General features: G+C 40.0%; 1 protein-coding gene and 1 non-coding gene across 4 annotated transcripts in view; one reads left to right on the top strand and one right to left on the bottom strand.

Moving 5' to 3' along the window:
- The window catches only part of LOC149785977 (beta-1,4-N-acetylgalactosaminyltransferase bre-4-like), a 123,931-nt gene that overhangs the window by 39,534 nt on the left and 61,309 nt on the right, over positions 1 to 23,088 (top strand). For 2 of the 3 annotated variants that reach the window (XM_089976237.1, XM_089976239.1), the window contains one exon: positions 8,437 to 8,769. In XM_089976237.1, coding sequence (XP_089832363.1) covers positions 8,523 to 8,769 — 247 coding nt within the window. In that variant the 5' untranslated portion in view covers positions 8,437 to 8,522. Of the gene's footprint in view, positions 1 to 8,226; positions 8,317 to 8,436; positions 8,770 to 23,088 lie in introns of those variants that run through there. The other variant, XM_089976238.1, reaches the window with a different exon arrangement.
- On the bottom strand, positions 12,996 to 13,072 carry Trnap-cgg (transfer RNA proline (anticodon CGG)). Its single transcript has one exon. It is a non-coding gene; the product is annotated as a tRNA-Pro (tRNA).

The following is a 23,088-nucleotide window of genomic DNA, read 5'->3' as shown; positions in this document are numbered from 1 at the left end:
TAGCCGATGTCTCTCATTTGGCCAGCTACAATCGTGGCTACAAATATTTGTTTTGTGTCATCGACGTCTTTTCCAAATTTGCCTGGGTCGTGCCCTTGACTTCCAAATCGAGCAGCGAGTTAGTGCGAGCCCTGCAACGGGTGTTGAAACAAAGCGGTCGTCACCCTCTTCGATGGCAAACGGACAAAGGCACCGAATTTCTGAACCAAGCTTTCCAAAAAGAATTAAAGAACGCATGTGGAAATATTTTACGCATCACCACACTCTGAAGTACATCGACATCTTACCGCACCTGGTGCAAGCGTACAACCAATCTTACCATCGAAGCATCGGACGTGCCCCGCAAGACGTGACTCCCGACAACGAAGTGCTGGTGTTTGAGCGTCTGTTTGGTACGTCCCCGACGAGGGCTGTCCCCAAGAAATGTGGAATGTTGGCCGTTGGAGATTGGGTGCGCATTGGCAAAACCAAACGCACTTTTGACAAAGGTTACTTACCTAACTGGACGACCGAATTGTTTCGCGTCACTGGACGAGTGCATGGCCGTCATCCTGCCGTCTATAAATTGGAAGACATGAATGGAGAAGTGCTCAAAGGAACGTTTTATTTGCCCGAGTTACAACGTGTCACCAAAAAAGAAGACGACGTGTACGACATCGAAAGCATTCTCGAACACAGAACCCGTAAAGTGGGCAAACGACGTGTCAAAGAAGTCAAAGTACGTTGGAAAGGATATCCACCCAGTTTTGATTCTTGGATCGACGCTTCGCAAGTCATCGACTATAAAAAGAAGTGACCATCTTGCCTTTTCACACAGACGCAGCTACGTCGACCACTCCTCCTTCACCTAGTTCTTCTGTGCAAGATTTACAAAAACAACCCTTGTGGGTGTGGTGCGGAGAACGTGTGCCTAAAACGCAAATCGTCTTTTTCTGCCAAATCTTCGTGGTGTATTGTGTCATCGGGGCAGCCATCGCCAATTTGAGTTTGCAACAAGGAGACAAACAATTGTGGACCATTTTATTGAGCAGTTGCATCGGTTACCTGCTTCCAAATCCCTCCCTGAAATTCTCTTCCAACGGGAACCACGGGAACCTTGTGTCCAGTGCCAGTGTCAGTCACCACTCCAATAACAATCAGAACCCCATTTTGGTCGGAGACACGCCTCTGACGTCCACTAACCCCTCGGACAGCCACAGAACTCTGGAATTATGAGTCACGAAAACCAATTTTACTTAACCTTACCCAGTGACAGTTCCATGGAGGTGTTTCCCCACAACACGTTGTGCTGTTACACGGCCAAATTACCTCAAGCCATCCCCTTAGATCACGAAGCCCATTGTGAAGTGGCTTTAGTAGAAATGATTCGCCCGACCCAAGTCCTCAATGTCCTTCCCAATCAAAATCAATTTGATGTGGAAGTTCATGACGAACAATTGCAACAGTGGATGGATAACCATGGCAAATATGACAAGAAAACCCCTGGCACAAAAAATCAAAGGTACACCACCTATCACTTGTTCATTCCCCCAGGCTATTATTTTAGTGGTCAACATTTGGTCAACACCATAGCCACCAGGTTTAATGGCGTGTTTCTGAAAGCTTTGGATGATGTCAAAAGAGGTGTCGTCACCCTGGAGTACCACAAAACAGCTCGTCGCTTCCTGATGAAATTTCCTGAGGGGCGTAAAATGATGTCTTTCTTATTTTGTCCTGAATTGTTTGACATGTTGGGCGGAGACATGGAGATGAGAAAGAAATTTGAGCAAAAAGGTGAGCTAGCAGTGATTTACGACAACGAGTCTTTTAGCAAGTTCTTTCGTACCCCAGTAGATCTGAATCAAGGACTGAATTTGATGTTCGTGTATTCCGATGTGGTGGAGTACAACGTGGTGGGACACACCTCCGTACCGTTACTGCGTGTCATTCCTTTCAAAGTGGATTCTGCCACAAACGCTGACGAGGAAGGTGGAAACACTTACCACGTCCACCGCGAATTTGTCCATCCTCACTATTTGCCGGTCAGCAAGTCGTATTTGGATACGGTCAACATTACTATAAAAGGAGATTTGGGACAAAATATTCCATTCACCAAAGGAAAAGTCACTGTGAAACTCCATTTTCGAAAACGGTTCTCTCACGACTCGTAAGTCATGTATCCAGTATACCGAGGGGTTGCTCGACAGCGAGGACACGGTTTAGGAAATATGCTGAAATCGGCCTTTCGTTCGGTGGCCCCGGTGTTGAAACCGATGGTGACACGTGGATTGCACGCCTTGAAAGATGCGGCACTGACGCAAGGCAAAGAATTTCTCCAAAATGTCATCATCGACAAACAAAACCCTAAAGAAGCCTTCATGAGGGCAGGCAAAAATGTCTTGCTGCAAACGGGCAAAGACATTTTAGGCCGACGAGACACACCTATAAATGCCCTGCACGCTACCGAGTCAGGCATTCAGCAAGGACAAGGCAGAAAGAGACGACGAAGAAAACACCCTTTCACCAGACTTCAAGCTAGAAAGGCAAAGAAAAGAAGAACCGTTCGAGACTTAGACGTTTTCGATTATTGAGAAAAGAGACAAAAAAAATGATGCACCGAGAGTCTTGCGCTTGTTCCAAGACGGAACTGGATCTGTTTGCCATGCCCCCCACCATGATGACGATGCAAGAATCCCAATGGGTGGAATTTCACCCCGTCTCCTCATTGACAGCCTCAGCTCCCATCGAGTTTGAAATCAAAGGACAGCCCGAAGATTACATCGATCTGAATAGCAGTTACTTGTACTTGAAAGTCAAAGTTGTCGATGAGGACAATTCGACCCTAGATGGCGATGAGGTAATAGCTCCCGTCAACAATTTCATGCATTCCTTGTTTAGCGGAGTGGACTTGTACTTGAACAACAAACTGGTCAGCAGCAGCATGGATACTTACCCTTATCGAGCGTACCTGGAAAATCTCTTGACGTACGGAATAGACGCCAAGAACACTCATCTCAATGCCTGTGTGCTATGGGAAGCTGACGAAGCAGGCCAGTTTGAAACATTCGAAACTGATGCAACCAAAACACCAAGCAATGACGGATTTATAGAACGAAGAAACAGAATGAAAAGTGGAAATAGTTTAGAACTGATGGATCGTTTGCATTTGGACATGTGGTTGCAAGAGAAGTATTTGCTGAACGGGGTGAATGTTCGCCTGAGACTGAATCGTAGCAGTGCCACTTTCCATTTGATAGGTAGTACCGCTTGCAAAACTGTCATCGAGGAAGCCAGGCTCTACGTACGACGCGTGGAAGTGTTACCTAAAGTGGGAAACGACGTCAGCCAAACGTTGAGCAGAACGACCGCCAAGTATCCGATCCGTCGCGTGGAAGTGAAAACCTTCACCATTCCCAAGGGACAGCGATCCATGATCGAAGATCATCTGTTCCAAGGACAGCTACCCAAACGTTTGATCGTTGGTATCGTCGAGAATGAAGCCTTCAACGGAGATTTGGATAAAAATCCTTTCTACTTTCAAAATTTTGGCGTGTCCAAGATCGAAGTCAGTCGCGATGGCAAAACCTTGTGTACCCGACCTTTCGAACCCGACTTTGACAAGAAGAATTACTTGAGGTCGTACTTGTCCCTGTACGAAGCCACCGGACAGTTAGGAACCAACACCAGTCATGGTATTACGTACGACGATTATGTAGGAGGCTACGCTTTGTGGGCTTTCGATTTCACTCCTGACCAAGGCAGCGACGAGGGACATTTCCACCCTATAAAATCCGGCCAGATTGGTGTGGAAATTCAGTTTGCAAACCGAATCCCTGATGTAACGGTGAACGTCATCCTGTATGCAGAATTCGATAATACCATAGAAATCAACAGTTTGAGAGAAGTCATCCTAGATTACTAGAAACCATGGAAGACTGTTATCCCTCTTTACCTAGTGGAGAAACTTTGGACATGAAATGTGAGGAGACTGTGGAAGAAGAAGTGATCATGATGAAGTCAAGATGGCCAGAACAAGAAGCCCATTTAGTCTGCTGTTTTGCCAAACACTTGGTCGAAAAAATGACGGAATTGATCAAGAAAAATTGCTATGGATGTCAAAACGATCATCCCAGTCAAATTCAACACGATAAATGCCTGATGTTGAGTCAAGAAGAAAAATTGGACGAGTATCTGGACGAAGCTTGGAGTCTCATCTCGGACGAAGACGTGTTACACCAGTGGTATAAAGACTTGCGTGAACATTCCTGTCCACCATTAACCACTCAAGAGATCCATCGTATCAAAGCTCTCCTGAATCAGAGTGAGGAGACGAAAAGAAGAAACGGTTATTTGTCAAACATTTTCAAGCAAAAAGTCAGGATCGAATTGACGACTTATTATTACCTGTGAAGAAGAAAACAACACAAATGGATACCTGGGAACTTTATTACCTTTTGAACCACAGTTCGTATACGTCTTCTTGGAATCCTGTCGTCTGTGCTAAAGATGAACTCCCTCATCGCAAACCTAAAGACCATCTAGCTTACGTGATCAACACGGACGACAGTCATCTCCCAGGAACCCACTGGGTAGCCGTTTACTTTCCTCAAGAAGGATGTGTGGAATATTTCGATTCGTATGGATTGCCTCCTTGTGGAAGACCATATCATCGGCTTTATGAGAAGAAATGCTCAAACCACCCGATTCAATAATGTGAAATTACAAGGCACAGATTCCTTGGTGTGCGGACAATATTGTGTGTATTTTCTGCATCATCGCAGCCTGGGCTATTCCTTAGAACATTTAGTGACTCATTTTGATCCTCGTTCTTCTTCTAGAAACGATGTGAAAGTAGATAGATGATTTTGTGACCATTATGCTTATCTTTTGTCTCAAGCTAGGGAACGTAGTGTCCATCAATGGCCTAATGATTTCCAACAGTGGAAATCACAATTTCATTCACAACGTTGTCAGCCCTGTTTAAAGTAGACTGTAAATTGAGAAAAAATGTTTGATGTTATAATGTTGGGTTATTGTTTAAAATATGTTAGAGTTGATGTTTAGTGTTAAGTGATTATTGAATAAAAAATGTTGTGTTTTGAAAAAAAATGCCTTTGTGGTTTGTTTAGCTATAAGACTGTTTGATTGATGCTCTTTCATTTCTTACTATCCCTCCCATGACACTCACTGAACATTGCGACTCGAAAACCGTGACGGGGATGTTTTCCTTCACGTCCGCGCTTTGACTTTAAGAACCGAGTTGTTTCCAGTCTAACCATCCATTTTCGACTCATCCTCCTACGAAGATGTGCTCCAAACTAGCTAAGCTCAACGAAGCCTACGTGAATTTGCATAGGGTCAGACACAGTCTGATACCGAAGCCAGAAGAGATACAGAATGTGAGAATGCTAAAAGTCACTGAAGACCTGATAGAAGAGCTCTTCAGAGAAGAAGTGAACAGGGAAAAAGAAGAATGGACAGAGAAGTACAGACTTCAGAGACAGCAGCAACAGCAACAACAACAACAGCAGCAACCTGAAGCTGACAGAGGCTTTGTCGATTGTCGTATCGACACCAAAGAGTTCTTCTTCTCTTTCCGAAGAAGCAGACCTATCGCCAGAAAGTCTATCCTCAGAGGACATCGCATTCTTAGAAACTAAAAAAGATTGCCATAGCAAACAAAAAAAAAAAAAAAAAAAAAACAGCCCTTTTCAGGGCTACCCAATACTCTAGAAAAGAAATAACCATCACTTTGCCAATGTGTATAGGTAGAGTAGTGTGAATATAAACACTAACTCTTTTTAAAAAAATGTGAGGGTATGTGTTTGTGTTTGTAAGTGCTCACGTTAGTTGGTATGGATAGTAGATTAAAATGATGTCTTTTTTTGGTGTTCGAGGTGTATATTTGGGGTTAGATTGGATTGCTTTGCGTATGTGGATAGTCTATTGAAGTGATTCATGAAAAAAATTTTTAGAATAGGAATGGGTAGTATAAAAAAGTGAGTGAGTGTTTCTTTTAGGTCCGCGCGTTGTTTGGTCATGATCTAGGTAAGATCAATTTTATCTTTTTAGGGGATGCTTTCCTTCACGTCCGCGCTTTCAGTATAAATTGAAACTCGTTCGGCAGTCCAACTACCCTTGTTGACTGATCAACACCAAAAATGAACACGAGACTGGCGAAACTGTTGGAACTTCATGTGCATCTGGAATATGCCAGGCGCCTGTTGAATGAACTGGCCGCGGAAGCCATTGTGGAAGACGGAAGGATGAGAGAGGAGGAGGAAAGAAGAAACAAAGAAGAGGAGGAGAGAAAATACAAAGAAGAGGAGGAGGAAAAGGAGAGAAGAAGAAGAAATTTCAGAATCCCAGAGAGCGAAAATTGGGATTCTGAAGCCACATATCCTGCCTCTGCTCTCTCCCCCCAAAAGGTAAAAAGTAACTGGGGGACAAGATGTGTATGTGGCGCCAGGCCTGGAAGGTGCCACCATTAACCAGGTGTCCATGAAGTTCAAAAAAAAAAACAGCCCTTTTCAGGGCTACCCAATACTCAAGTAAAGAAATAACTATCAATTTGCCAATGTGTGTAGGTAGAGTAGTGTGAATATAAACACTAACTCTTTATTAATAGTGTGAGTGTATGTGTGTTTGTGTTTGTGTTTGTAACTGCTCACGTAAGTTTGTGTGAATAGTAGATTATGGGTTTGTTTATTGTTTCTTAGCGTATGTGAAGAGTATAGTTTGGGTTTTATTATAAGAAATGAGAAAGTAGGGGATGTTTTCCTTCACGTCCGCGCGTTGTTGGGTCATGATCTAGGAAAGATTAATTTTATGTTTTAAGGGATGTTTTCCTTCACGTCCGCGCTTTTCGTATAAGAACCCACAGTATTCGTCGTTCAAACCATTCTACAAAGAAGATGGCTTCGAACCAACTGGACAAAATGGAAAAATTACAAGAGGTTTTAGACAATTTAAGAATGATGGAGCAGATGTTAGTAAGACTCAATGAAGACCACTATTCCTATAGCCCCCATCGTGTAAAGATGGAAATTAATAACGTAAGAAAAGTAAAGGACATAATAAGTGGTGTCATGAAAGAAATAAAGGAGGAGAAGGAGGATGAAGAGGAAAGGATAAGAATAAGAAAATGGAATGAAAAAATTGAAAAAGAAGAAGAAAATGAGAAGAGGAAGAAAGAAGAGGAGGAAGAGAAGAAGAAAGAAGAGGAGGAGAAAAAAAGAAAGAAAAGAAGAGAAAGAGTGTAGGAGAGAAAATAAGAAATTGGTTGAGAAAAAGAAGAAATTAGAAGAAGAAGAAAAACCAAAGGCCCTTTTCAGGGCCACGCATATTTCTCGAAAAGAGAATGACTTTTCAATTTCCTACCCCTTTTTTTAAATTTAAATTTAAATTTAAATTTAAAAAATTAAAAAAAAACAAAAAAGACAATCCCATATTCAATTCCCCTTGTCCCTAAACAAGCCCAAACTCTATTCCCCATGTTAAATTCCCCTTGTACGTAAAGTGACCCACGATTTATTCCCATGTTAATTCTCCTTGTACGTAATCTGACCCACGATTTTTCGCCATGTTAAATTTCCATTGTACGTAATCTGACCCAGGGGTCTCTGTAATGCTAATTTCCATTGTACGTAATGTATCCCTACTTACTACTCACTTTAGACTGTTTATTTTTGTCCGTGGGCATTAAGGACAATACGGACATTAAGGCGTCTTTATAAATGAGTAACAACGATGCTGCAGTTGCGTCACACAATATGTACAGCTCTGATTTTCCATAAAGATTACGATTCCAAATTTGTTCTTATTCTAAAGGTATCTTTATGTGGGGTATATATTAGTGCTGGAGGGCTGCCCACAGCTGGAGGGCAGCTCACAGAAGAGCTTATCGGACAGAGTGAATCTTGACAAGTTGTCATCACGGTCTTTTACACATGGATTGATTTATTAGAAGTATTCTTCTCAGTCGCCCATCAATTACTTAAAGCAGTTCTTAATTTGTCAGAACTTATACCAGATTTGCTCATAATGCGATGGTGGTGGGTGGCTTTTTGTGTTGCTTTATTATCAGAAGAAACGGTCCAAAGTCACAATTGACCTATGACATTGGATGCATTTTGTAGGATAAGTGTACATAAATGAAAAGGAAGAACGTTTATGGATGTCTGCTTTCTTCCAGGTCATGATAAAGAAAAAGAATTGTCGGTCACGACGGTTCACACACACTAATCTCACAGAGCTGTCAGACGATGTTATTCAAGTGTTGAAAGCTGAATGTTATATCATAGGAGTGAAATATGCACTGAAGTTCAATATTGCTGAGTATACTTTTTTGGCTTAAAGTTTTTCATACATCAAAGTCAAATCGTCGTTTGTAACTCTCATATGAATGTATTTAAACATCATTCTTTTAACTACTTGTCTCTGTTTCGTGTTTGACAGGTGGTATGCACAGACAGCGGGCTTTCCCACTCTGTTGATCGTATAGTGCCATTCACGGTGCAGGGTTCTTCGAGTCCTGAGTCAAAATGACGCAAATTGGAATTTGTAACCAGGGATTACTCGGAAGAGGTTTGCTGCTAGTGATGATATCTTTGATATCTATTCAATTATTGGTGAATATGGTAATGTATGAACGGACGAACACTGCCGTGTACTCTCTGGTCTTCTCTTACGTTCAGACACAGAATAACAGCAATGTTTTAATGCGAAACACAACTTTAGAAACACCGACATCAATGCTTCCCATGTGTCCGCTTATTCCACCCACCTTACGTAAGTGCAGATCAATTTTATTAATTAATGACTTAATTAATGAATTAATTAATTTTTGTATTCTTTACTTAATTGTTTTCTTTATATCATTTCTTTATTTATTGTATTTTATCTTTAATCTATTTTCGTTCTTTTTACTCCATCTTTTTATCTATCTAATATTGCCGACATATATGTTACATTTAGATGACAAAAGCTTGTGAGATTTTATGGGCCTTCATTCACACACTGGTGATCTTCGTACAACTACAGGTGAATATTGAAATTTATAGTGAAAGAAAGAGACAGTGTTGTACTTAAAGACATCGGGTAGTTTATTTTTGAGATGCTGTTTTTCTATAAAAATATGTGTGTATCCTTGAGTTTGAAGACGATTATTATTTAGAGTTGATATCATGTTATGTCTTGTTGTGACAACGTTGCTGAAAATGGGAAAATATAAATATCTCATCAGCGCATTATTATTTTTTTGATGTAGCTGAGTTTCATGCAGTTGATACAACGTTTTTACGCGTCTGTACGATTTGCTATTTTACCGAGTTTCATGCATTTGATTAAAAGTTTTTACGCGTCTGTACGATTTGCTATTTTACCGAGTTTCATGCACATGATACACAGGTTTTACGTGTCTATACGATAAGCTATTTTACCGAGTTTGATACATTTGATTAAAAGTTTTTTATGTGCTAGTACGATTTGATATTTTACCGAGTTTCATGCACATGATACACAGGTTTTACGTGTCTGTACCATAAGCTATTTTACCGAGTGTCATGCATTTTGATTAAAAGTTTTTATGCGTCTGTACGATAAGCTATTTTACCGAGTTTGATACATTTGATTAAAAGTTTTTTATGTGCCAGTACGATTTGATATTTTACCGAGTTTCATGCACATGATACACAGGTTTTACGTGTCTGTACCATAAGCTATTTTACCGAGTTTCATGCATTTGATTAAAAGGTTTTTATGTGCCTGTACAATTTGCTATTTTACCGAGTTTCATGCATTTGATTAAAAGTTTTTTACGCGTCTGTACGATTTGCTATTTTACCGAGTTTCATGCATTTGATTAAAAGTTTTTACGCGTCTGTACGATTTGCTATTTTACCGAGTTTCATGCATTTGATTAAAAGTTTTTTACGCGTCTGTACGATTTGCTATTTTACCGAATTTCATGCACATGATACACAGGTTTTACGTGTCTGTACGATAAGCTATTTTACCGAGTTTCATGCATTTGATTAAAAGTTTTTTACGCGTCTGTACGATTTGCTATTTTACCGAGTTTCATGCATTTGATTAAAAGTTTTTTACGCGTCTGTACGATTTGCTATTTTACCGAGTTTCATGTATTTGATTAAAAGTACGATTAGTTATTGTTTAGATATCCTCTTTTTGTACAAGTAAAGAATGTTTAGATATCCTCTTTTTGTACGAGTAAAGAATGTTTAGATATCCTCTTTCTGTACAAGTAAAGAATGTTATCTTGAAAATAATCAGCGGAATAGATGACAAAATCGAAGGCGAATTTTTGTGAGGTCAGATAAATCGTCAGCTTCTGGTCAATGAAAACTTTCAAAATGAGTTTCTACTCTCATAGTTCATGTACATCAAGCAAACTTAGAATTACATAGTATTAGCGTGCCTTATTACGGTACAGACATCATTTGCATACGTCATTTCTGACAGGCAAGCAAAGGAAACTAAAGTCAGTTAATTCAAATACGTGATAAGACTGGTCTATTGTGGATAACCAAGGCGAGAACAGCTCAGGGCGCTAATATTTCACTTTTTTCTCATCCATCGAGACAAAATATATGTCCCAGCCTTAGCCATTTGAGTTCTCAGTTACAAATGTTACTTAGTAGAGGATGTCTTCATATGTATAATTCGTATTCAGACAAAAAAGCCACGAAGTTTTGAGTTTAGAAGGAATGGAGTAGGTTCAATTTGTGTTTCTATCACATACTGGCAATGTCAGGACTGCCGAGACATTGGCAGTAATTGAGCGAAATTGTGACATACAGTGGAGACCATGCACCCAAAGGACGCCATGTTCCTGACATTTTTATGCTCGCCTGCATATACGTACTGACATTTTCTAGTCTCCATTTACTCTGTCGTTTTCTGTATAGACCAGGGTAATGAGCTAGGGACGTTGTCATTGGGTTATAAATAATCTGCATGTGTTTTTAAAATATTTTTTTAGAGTTATTTAAATGTTAAACCTCGATTATGGCAGTTTATACTTGTCACGAAATTAGTTTTATTTCTGAGAAACACAAATCAAAATGGAGAGGTTACCCTCCGTTTTCAAGAAATGAATGAAGACAGGGAAATTACATTGTAGGCGAATGCTTGATTTTGTAAACGGTTAATCCTATAAGGAGGACCCAAAAGATGTATCGGTCGTGTCTTATTTTCTAATAAGTGTGAGGACTGGAGTACCGCTCTGAAGACATCTTGACTCAAGCATTAAAAAGCATACAAACAACGAATCGGTCAATGAAACATAACGTATTTCTTTGTATAATAGAAGTTTTAAAAATTGCCCGTATGCTTTAAATATATTTAACAAAAATAGGTATTTAAATGACTCACACACCATTGAAAAATTAATGAAAGGAATAATATCAAAGAAACTGCACGCACACACACACACACACACACACACACACACACACACACACACACACACGTCATGAATGTGTCAAACAGCGAGAGGGTAAACTCGCCTTACGAAAGGCAACATACGTGACTGGGATAGACTTTCCTATTGCGGGAAAAAAGCTCCCGGTTACTGTAGCACCGCTTTTGTCAAAGTTATGAGAAAATGTAATTTATTATTATTATTATTATTATTATTATTATTATTATTATTAAAATAACTTTTGTGCGCAGCGTAATTTATTAATAGTAAAAATATACAGAAATAATTCTAGTGAAATAAACCCGAATAAACACCAAAACAACTGTGAATTTTTATTTTACCTTAATACGTTCTCAAAGTTGACATGAATTAAGACATGAATAAACCTACTTTAAACACAATCATAACAATTAGACTCGTATTATTTTCGTTAAAAATGTATGGGCGTAATGTCGGTAACGACTTAAGAATTATGAATAGGACAATTTAAGATGGTGAACAAGTTGAGTTTAGAAATGTTTACCACTAAAAAACAGCTCTAAGGTTATAAAATTAAGGCAAAAGTATTATCGTCATTGAAGGTTTATTATGCATTGTACATGCCACATTGTACATACCACATTGTACACATTGTACATACCACATTGTACATACCACATTTGGACGGGTAATACGCGAAGGTACCAGATGGATGTATCACGTGGTTAACTATTTAATATTGCCTATAGATAGGCATCAACTGCTCATGCAACCCTCCTACACAGATTTGCCAGAACGAGTTAAAATAGGTATCAACTGCTCATGCTACGCTCCTACACAGATTTGCCAGAACGAGTTAAAAACAAAGAAACCTTGTAATAATGTGAAGAAAAAAAGAAGGTGGATGTTTCGTTTTCTGCTGTGGAACCATTTTAAAATGCTCATACGGGTTCTTAGATGACATCAAATTACAGTTTTTATATATATTATATTAAGTGTAATATATGACTGATACAAAGAGATCAAATAGAGAAAGGAAGATTTGTCGTTATGTCTTTTTGTTATACCTCAAATCAATTCACATGAGGTGAAACCCAATAGGTTTCAGAGACGTAGATTGTATTCACGTATTTTACAATGCGCTGAGTAAAAGTTCAAAACAGTACAATATCTAAATATGATTTGAAGATACTGAAACCAAAATAATATACCACGATCACATCACGTGCAAGTATAAAGGTCCCGCACATAGAGAAGCAGTTTGAGTTTTAAACTATAAGATACATACCATTGTTCATTTATACTGAATAAAAAAAGTTGTATGTGTGTATGCGTGTGTGTGTGTGTGTGTGTGTGTGTGTTATTCAGATTTTTAACGTATCTTTAACAATTTTTTTGTCATATCGCTACGTTGTCTGCAGTGTGGCAGTTTATAGTGATGTCAAGAAATGGGGCATCATGTCGCAGACACGCAGCGTGATGTCCCACCCAGTCACATTATCCTGACACCAGGCCAACCAGTCCTAACACTATCCTCGTAATGCTGAGCGCCAAGCGAGGAAGCTGTTAGTACTATTTTTTAAAGTCTTTGGTATGACTCGGACGGGGATCGAACCCACGACCTCCCGCATCCGAGGCGGACGCTCTAACCACTAGGCCACCGGAAAGGTCCATTTATAACTTGTTTGGTTATTACTGTCATCTGTTCATTAAAACATTGGTAAACAATTATTTAGAGAAATAGGTACAGTTGATACAGAACAACGACGAGAAATGTATTTCATTCAGCAAATATTTCATAGTTACTAGGTAAATACATTTTGGAAAGGAGAACAATGGCTGATGGCCTGCCCTAATATGTTTCCATTTCGCGAGTTCATATTTTTACCGTTAATTCGTTTAGTCTGTGCGATATCGTTTCATCTATGTATGCGTATTGTTTACATTGTAAATAGTCGTGTTTGGAGCTAATGTAAAAGTAACGTTTGCGCAGTTTAAATAGAGACTAATGTAAAAAAAAAATTGGGTAGTTTAAATAGAGGCTAATGTAGAACTAATATTTGGGCAGTTTGAATAGAGGCTAATGTAAAATAACCTTTGGGTAGTTTAAGCAGAGACTGAAAGGTCAGATAAACATTTTACCGTTCCATGTATTACTTTACTGATAATAGCTAGTGTGATGCATTTGGATACAGCAGTGGGTGAGCCCATTATGTTCAGATTGCATACTCATTTCACATGGCGTGTATAAACGGAAAATAGTCATGGTTGGAGCTGAGGTAAACTATTATTTGGGCAGTTTAAACAAGGCTAAGAGGTCAGGTATAAATTACCATTTCATGTATTACTTTACTGGCTGAAATAGCTGTGATCTGTTTGCATACAGCAGTATGTTAGCCCATTGTGTTAGAATTGCATGCCCGTTTCATATGGTGTGTACAAATGGTAAACGGTCATGGTTGGAGCTGAGGTCAGATTATTATTTGGGCAGTTTAAACAAAGGCTATGCGGGCAGTTATAAACCACCATTTTAGTGTATTACATAATAGTTTGAACACCACCTCCGTCCAGTCTCTAGTGTGTATAGCAGCAGCAAGGGAGGGTAAAGAAGACATAACAAACAGCGCCAGTTTGTTCTTGATGTTGAATTTATCATGACGCTGAAACAAGGACAAAATAATCATTGCGCCTGCTGTAACACAATAATGTTGTGGCAGTATTTTCCTAATGACGTACGACAATCTACCCTGGACAGAATCGAGCGCGTGACTTCGTTGTTTAACGCCGTTATCACGTGAGGTATTCTCACAACCCATTAACAAGATATGTCCTTGTTCATTAATTCTTGGGCGTACTGATGTCCAAACAATCGCTCAGCAAGTGTTGGATTAAATCGTTCTACGATTGCCTGATCACGTTGTAACGCGGTTGTGTCCGCGTCTGATTTTATCGTTATGTTGTTGTATCAGCGATGTTACTACACCGAAAAAATAGTTAGCAGGATTAACCTGTAACAACTGTGGCCATCGCAGGCCACCACGTGAATAAATTCGCTCAACGCGGCTGACACCTTAGCTGCTGTTTTACTTGATAGCGGTTCCGCTTCTTTGTATGTACTTGCAACGGCGACTACAGTCAACGCGTATTTGTATGTGTGCCGTTTACATTATGTGTCAATGATGTCATGTGGTAAAAACAAAATATCTGTCTCATGAACTTCGTTGAGTGTGCTGACATCAAATCGTTTTGGGACGTGGCCTGTTGTGACAACTAATCTGCGGAAACAGCACGTATGACACCTGCTGCATCGGCGAGTTTGCTAATCGCTGCTATACCTTTCCAGTGCCCTCTTGGATTATAATAAGTCGACTCCATTATTATTCATTGTTGGACAATTAATTGCCGGCTCCTACGGCTTACTTACCACTCATCGCCGATCTTATCAACCAGTATATTTTTTTTTATAGACTTCAACGTGTGAATCTACTTGAAGTCAGCGATATGTCGTTGCTGCAGATCTTTATTTTTATACGCGAGATCATGTATATTGCACGTTTGATCAATCGTATTTACTGGAAATTCACCTGGTTTGGGTTGATTTTTTTCGTCAAGTCTGATATCAAGTTGGGTTCTAAGACCACAATAATTATATCCCGAAAGACGTTTTTCCCCTGGGTACTTAGCCCATTTCGTTCCTGTTAATTTCCCGAGTATCGCAGCAATATCACCACCATGGATCGCAGAACGTTCTCAAAATTCAGCATCACGTCTTCGGTTGGTTCTTGATGTCAGTTTATTTCTATAGAAACTTCGCTAACTCCAAGTGTATCAAACACCATTGGGTTTCGCGTCTGTAAATTGACTCGGGTGTTATCCTGAAGCGCTATGAATATGTGTCATGGTACTGAATCTCCCTGCGCTGATGCTATCTACCGTGTAAACTTTGAATACTGTCTATGGTCATCATCAGCCACGACAATATTGATTTGTCGCCTCCCTCCATGAAAGAGAGCAGATGTTCTTCAACGAGTGATGGTATCATTGTTGTCATCCATAACGAATGTTTTGTCAGTCTGACCTTACCAGCATAAACGGTATCGGGAGGCCAGATTGTATCGTTGTCGTTAGCTTTTCTAACATTTGTGCAAAATTCAAAGATATGTGATAGTGGAATAACACATGAAAATTCGTCATCGCCGTTTAACATCGATCGACGTGCTGCGAACCATAAGCTGAAATTTTCATTCATCGATGCGACTTCAGTTCCACAGGCGTTCATTGTCACGTTACGGTTCTCGGGAAGATCAGTTGTATCCTTCGCGCACTGTTAAACAGCGCCATAACACCGTTGTTAACAAAATCAGCTCGATCACCAATCCCATAGGCTGCATCATCTGCTTTCAGAAGTGGACCTTCGATCTCAATAAATACCTTGGAGGTCAAGAAATATCTACTTGTATCTTTGACTTGATTCGTTCGCGTGCGCCAGGTACACGTGCATCATAAGAATAATACAAATAATTACGTACCGATTCATCTTTGAGGACTGACGCGTTCATGTCGAATGCGGGGTCAGAAACACACTTGAACATTTTATTATATTATTTGTTTAAAATGACCGTCGAGCCAGGCCACATCCCACTATCAGACTTGGGTTTATATTTTTTCTCTCTGGGAGGCTTGCTGGTTTGTCAGTGACGGCACTCCAGCTAATTCTTTCAATTGTCCATTTGCAACTTGATTTATTATTTTACTGACACTTGCTGGCATCACTTCGGTGCCTGGCAGTTTTATCGGTTGTGATTTTCGTCGTACTAATTGTGCGAGTCTGTCGTTGATCGCTGTGAATGCTTTACCAGCAACATCACCAACAGTGCCAATACCCATATCACGAATAACTTCGATGGCTTTCATCCTAATTGTTTTGCGATCGGAATAGCGTTTGGGGCTATCCCTCTGAACGAACCTTGAATAACATCGCTGAGCCCATCTCCGTAGATCGCGCTATATACCGGTAATCGTGAATTTATCACCCTGACGTTTTCAAGGTCCGCGTTGGATATTGTGTATAATCATGTTATTTTGTTATAACCGGTCCAATTGATCAATCGCTGAAGTGATCGTCGGTAATTTAATCGATCAGTGCCTGATAAACACGCTGTTCACGACGCCACCAGTAAATAAACGCTGACAAATAGCGGCTTATTCATTGATGATTTCTTGGGAATTATTGCCGGTTCGCTTTCCACCAATCTAAATTTCTAGTCGATGAACATCAGCGAGGACGCTATTAGGACAGAGTTCATCCTGAATCACCGGAGAGGTTTGTTTTGTCACCAAGACGATGTGGTTGGACATCGCAAGTGGGAAGGCCACTTCCGGTTGCTTCATCTTCATCATCATCAATATGAGGTGGTCTGAATTGTGATTTTTTCGGGCCATAACATATCTCCAGATAATTGCGCTTTCTTAGCTTCTTTGGCTTGTTTCTCAAATTGTTAAAATTCATCCTTATATTTATCGCTGATTTGACGTAGACCATGGAACTTTCGAAACATAAAACGAGTCCAGTTTTTTGAATATCAGTGATCTCTGGTCCTAAAAATGTACTACGAGCTGAATATCCCTCTGCAGCAATCGCTCTGGAGTTATCGCGAAGTTTTAAAAAAAAACTTCGGTAAGTTGGGTAGGTAGTTTTGTAACAGGTTCTGGTGCGACAAGCTCCCTTACATCACCATTTACAGCACGGGCTTGATCAATACCCTCAATTTTTTGCAGTATTTCTGGCTTTAATTATGGCTGAGCAGCAGCTGTTTCAGCTGGAAGTTCATGGAGAATCTTTTGGGATTTTTTATGGTTCTTTCGGCTATTTTTCCAGTTGCTTTAGCGGCTTGTTTCAGTGACGGAAGAGGACCTTTAGTAGCTTTCGTGGCTGGTTTAAATAACTGCTCTGTACCTTCTCTAAATTCCACTTGAGGTTTCTGACGCTGTTGTAACTGCTGTTTGACAGAATCACGGACGGGGATATATTTCTTAATTGCCTCATTTGGGCTTGTTTAGCTGTATGAGATTCCATAGCTAGTGCAGTATCACTCATTATTATTATTACAACAACGATTTAATTACAAATAACAGGTCACCGGATATGAAAGACTTCAGTATATATATATATATATATATATATATATATATATATATATATATATATATATATATATAAGTAGTTAATGGGGATCTTATAGGGTCTATGGGATTTATCATTACAGACCCCCTTGGGAACATATAGGGTCTATGTAAATTTAACATGGAGAAAAATCGTGGGAACATATAGGGTCTATGGGAATTAACATGGCCAAAAACCCTGGGACAATATAGGGTCTATGTAAATTTAACATGGACATAAACCCTTGGGACTGTATAGGGTCTATGTAAAATTGAAACAGGGAGGGTCTCTATTTTTTTTTTAAAAAAAAAATAAAATAAAAAAAGGGGTAGGCAACTCAAAGACTATCTCTTTTCGAGAAATATGGCTGGCCCTGAAAAGGGCCTTTGGGTTTTCTTCTTCTTCTTCTTCTTCTTCTAATTTCTTCTTTTCCTCCACCAAGTTCTTATTTTATCTCCTACACTCTTCTTCTCTTTCTTTTTTTTCTTCTCCTCCTCTTCTTTCTTCTTCTCTTCCTCCTCTTCTTTCTTCCTCTTTTCATTTTCTTCTTCTTTTTCAATCTTTTCGTTCCATTTGCGTATTCTTATTCTTTCCTCTTCATCCTCCTTCTCCTCCTTGATCTCTTTCATGACACCACTAATCTTGTCCTTTGCTTTCCTTAAGTTATTAATTTCCATCTTCACACGATGGGGACTATAGGAATAATGGTCTTCAACCAGTCTTAATAGCATCTGTTCCATTATTCCTAAGTTGTCTAAAACGTCTTGCAAGGTTTGAATTTTGTCGATTTGGTTTGACGCCATCTTCTTTTTATTCTTTGCAGAATGGTTTGAACAACGAACACTGTGGGTTATTATAGTGAAAGCGCGGACGTGATGGAAAACATCCACCTAAAAAACATAAAATCAATCTTACCTAGATCATGACCCAACAACGCGCGAACGTGAAGGAAAACATCCCCACTTTTCTCATTTCATATAATATAACCCAAACTATACTCTCCACATACGCTAAGAAACAATAAAGAAACCCATAATCTACTATTCACACAAACTTACTTTATTAGTTACTAACACAAACACACAATCACATACACTCCCACTATTAATAAAGAGTTAGTGTTTATTTTCACACTACTCTACCTACACACATTGGCAAATCGATCGTTATTTCTTTTCTAGAGTATTGGGTAGCCCTGAAAAGGGCTGTTTTGTTTGGAACTTCATGGACACCTGGTTAATGGTGGCACCTTCCAGGCCTGGCGCCACATACACATCTTATCCCCCAGTTACTTTTTACCTTTTGGGGGGAGAGAGCAGAGACAGGATATGTCGCTTCAGAATCCCAATTTTCGCTCTCTGGGATTTTGAAATTTCTTCTCTCCTTTTCCTCCTCCTCTTCTTTGTTTCTTCTTTCCTCTTTATATCTTCTTTCTTCTTCTTCTTTATATCTTCTCTCCTCCTCTTCTTTGTTTCTTCTTTCCTCCTCTCTTATCCTTCCCTCCTCGACAATGGCTTCCGCGGCCAGTTCATTTAATATGCGCCTGGCATATTCCAGATGCACATGAAGCTCCAACAGTTTCTCAAGTCTCGTGTTCATTTTTTGGTGTTGATCAATCAACAAGGGTAGCTGGACTGCCGAACGAGTTTCAATTTATACTGAAAGCGCGGACGTGAAGGAAAACATCCCCCTAATAACATAAAATTCATCTTACCTAGATCATGACCAAAAAAAACAACAACGCGCGGACCTAAAAGAAACACTCACTCACTTTTTATGCTACCCATCACTATTTTAAAATTTTTTATAAATCACTTCAATAGACTATCCACATACGCAAAGCAATTCAATCTAACTCCAAATATACACCTCAAACACTAAGAAAAGATATCATTTTAATCTACTATCCACACCAACTTACTTGAGCTCTTACAAACACTAACACACCAACACATACACTTTCACTATCAATAAAGAGTTAGTGTTTATTTTCACACTACTCTACCTACACACACATTGGCAAATCGATCGTTACTTCTTTTCTAGAGTATTGGGGTAGCCCTGAAAAGGGCTGTTTTTTTGTTTGCTATGGCATTCTTTTTTAGTTTCTAAGAATGCGATGTCCTCTGAGGATAGACTTTCTGGCGATAGGTCTGCTTCTTCGGAAAGAGAAGAAGAACTCTTTGGTGTCGATACGACAATCGACAAAGCCTCTGTCAGCTTCAGGTTGTTGCTGCTGTTGCTGTTGTTGCTGCTGTTGCTGCTGTCTCTGAAGTCTGTACTTCTCCGTCCATTCTTCTTTTTCCCTGTTCACTTCTTCTCTGAAGAGCTCTTCTATCAGGTCTTCAGTGATTTTTAACATTCTCACATTCTCTATTTCTTCTGGCTTCGGTATCAGACTGTGTCTGACCCTATGCAAATTCACGTAGGCTTCGTTTAGCTTAGCTAGTTTGGAGCACATCTTCTTAGGAGGATGAGTCGACAATGGATGGCTAGACTGGAAACAACCCCGGTTATTATAGTGAAAGCGCGGACGTGAAGGAAAACATCCCCCACACGATTTTCGATTCGCAACGTTCAGTGATTGTCATGAGAGGGATAGTAAGAAATGAAAGAGCATCAATTCAACATTCTTATAGCTAAACAAAAGACAAAAGCATTTTTTCAAAACACAACATTTTTTATTCAAAAATCACTTAACACTAAACAACAACTCTAACATTTTTAACAATAATCCAACACTATAACATCAAACCATATTTTTTCAAATCACTAACATTTTTTTCTCAATTAACAATCTACTTTAAACAGGGCTGACAACGTTGTGAATGAAATTGTGATTTCCACTGTTGGAAATCATTAGGCCATTGATGGACACTACGTTTCCTAGCTTGAGACAAAAGATAAGCATAATGGTCACAAAACCATCGATCTACTTTCACATCGTTTCTAGCAGAAGAACGAGGATCGAAATGAGTCACTAAATGTTCTAAGGAATAGCCCAGGCTGCGATGATGCAGAAAATACACACAGTACTGTCCACACACCAAGGAATCTGTGCCTTGTAATTTCACATTATTGAATCGGGTGGTTTGAGCATTTCTTCTCATAAAGTCGATGATATCGTCTTCCAAAGGGGGCAATCCGTACGAATCAAAATATTCCACACAGCCTTCTTGAGGAAAGTAGACTGCTACCCAGTGGGTTCCTGGGAGATGACTGTCGTCCGTGTTGATCACGTAAGCTTGATGGTCTTTAGGTTTGCGATGAGGGAGTTCATCTTTAGCACAGACGACAGGATTCCAAGAAGACGTATACGAACTGTGGTTCAAAAGGTAATAAAGTTCCCAGGTATCCATTGATTTGTGTTTTTTCTTCTTCACAGGTAATAATAAGTCGTCAATTCGATCCTGACTTTTTGCTTGAAAATGTCTGACGAATAAACGGTTATTCGTTCTGTTTCCTCACTCTGATTCAGGAGAGCTTCGATACGATGGATCTCTTGAGTGGTTAATGGTGGACAAGAATGCTCACGCAAGTCTTTATACCACTGGTGCAACACGTCTTTGTTTGAGATGAGACTCCAAGCTTCGTCCAGATACTCGTCCAATTTTTCTTCTTGACTTAACATCAGGCATTTATCGTGTTGAATTTGACTGGGATGATCGTTTTGACATCCATAGCAATTTTTCTTGATCAATTCCGTCATTTTGTCGACCAAGTGTTTGGCAAAACAGGAGACTAAATGGGCTTCTTGTTCTGGCCATCTTGACTTCATCATGACAACTTCTTCGTCTTTGTCTTGGGATCCTTCTTCCACGATCTCCTCACATTCCGTCTCCAAAGTTTCTCCACTTTGTAAAGAGGGATAACAGTCTTCCATGGTTTCTAATAATCTAGAATGACTTCTCTCAAACTGTTGATTTCTATGGTATTATCAAATTCTGCATACAGGATGACGTTCAACGTTACATCATCTTCAGGGGTTCGGTTTCCAAACTGAATTTCCACACGAATCTGGCCGGATTTTATAGGGTGGAAATGTCCCTCGTCGCTGCCTTGGTCTGGAGTGAAATCGAAAGCCCACAAAGCATAGCCTCCGTCATAATCGTCGTACGTAATACCGTGACTGGTGTTGGTTCCTAACTGACCCGTGGCTTCGTACAGGGACAAGTACGATCTCAAGTAATTCTTCTTCTCAAAGTCGGGTTCGAAAGGTCGGGTACACAAGGACTTGCCATCACGACTGACTTCGATTTTCTTCACGTTGAAGTGATGAAAGTTGAAAGGATTTTTAGTGAAGGCTCCGTTGAAGGCTTCATTCGAGACCATGCCAACGATCAAACGTTTGGGTAGCTGTCCTTGGAACAGATGATCTTCGATCATGGATTTCTGTCCCCTAGGAATAGTGAAAGTTTTCACTTCCACGCGTCGTATGGGATACTTGGCGGTCGTTCTGCTCAACGTCTGACTGATGTCGTTACCTACTTTAGGTAACACTTCCACACGGCGTACGTAGAGTCTGGCTTCTTCGATTTTGGTTTTGTAATCGGCACTGTCAGCTATTAAATGGAAAGCGGTACTGCTACGATTCAGTCTCAGGCGAACATTCACCCCGTTCAGCAAATATTTTTCTTGCAACCACATGTCCAAATGCAAACGATCCATCAGTTCTAAACTTTGGTTGACTCCCATGATTCTCTTTCTTCGTTCTACAAATCCCTCATTGGTGGTTGTTTTTGATTTGGGGTCAGCTTCAAGACCTGTTTTATCAAATTCGCCCGCTTCGTCAGGTTCCCATAGCACGCAAGCATTGAGATGACTATCCTTGGCATCTATTCCGTACGTCAAGAGATTTTCCAGGTAGGCACGGTAAGGGTAAGTATCCATGCTGCTACTGACTAGTTTGTTATTCAAGTACAAGTCCACTGAGCTGAACAAGGAATGCATGAAATTGTTGACGGGAGCTACTGGCTCAGTGTCTATATCATTTCCATCCTTATCTAGAACTTTGACTTTCAAGTACAAGTAACTGCTATTCAGATCGATGTAATCTTCGGGTTGTCCTTTGATTTCAAACTCGATGGGAGCGGAATCGGCCAATGAGGAGACGGGATGAAATTCCACCCACTGGGATTCTTGCATCGTCATCATGGTGGGGGGCATGGCAAACAGATCCAGTTCCGTCTTGGAACAGGCGCAAGACTCTCGGTGCATCATTTTTTCTGTGTTTCAATAATCGAAAACGTCTAAGTCTCGAACGGTTCTTCTTTTCTTGGCCTTTCTCGCTTGAAGTCTGGTGAAAGGGTGTTTTCTTCGTCGTCTCTTTCTGCCTTGTCCTTGCTGAATGCCTGACTCGGTAGCGTGCAGGGCATTTATAGGTGTGTCTCGTCGGCCTAAAATGTCTTTGCCCGTTTGCAGCAAGACATTTTTGCCTGCCCTCATGAAGGCTTCTTTAGGGTTTTGTTTGTCGATGATGACATTTTGGAGAAATTCTTTGCCTTGCGTCAGTGCCGCATCTTTC

The sequence above is a fragment of the Sinohyriopsis cumingii genome, chromosome 12 (genome assembly GCF_028554795.1).
Source record: "Sinohyriopsis cumingii isolate HCF-2022 chromosome 12, ASM2855479v2, whole genome shotgun sequence".
Lineage (NCBI taxonomy): Eukaryota > Metazoa > Mollusca > Bivalvia > Unionida > Unionidae > Sinohyriopsis > Sinohyriopsis cumingii.
This window is presented reverse-complemented; position numbering and strand designations above follow the sequence as displayed.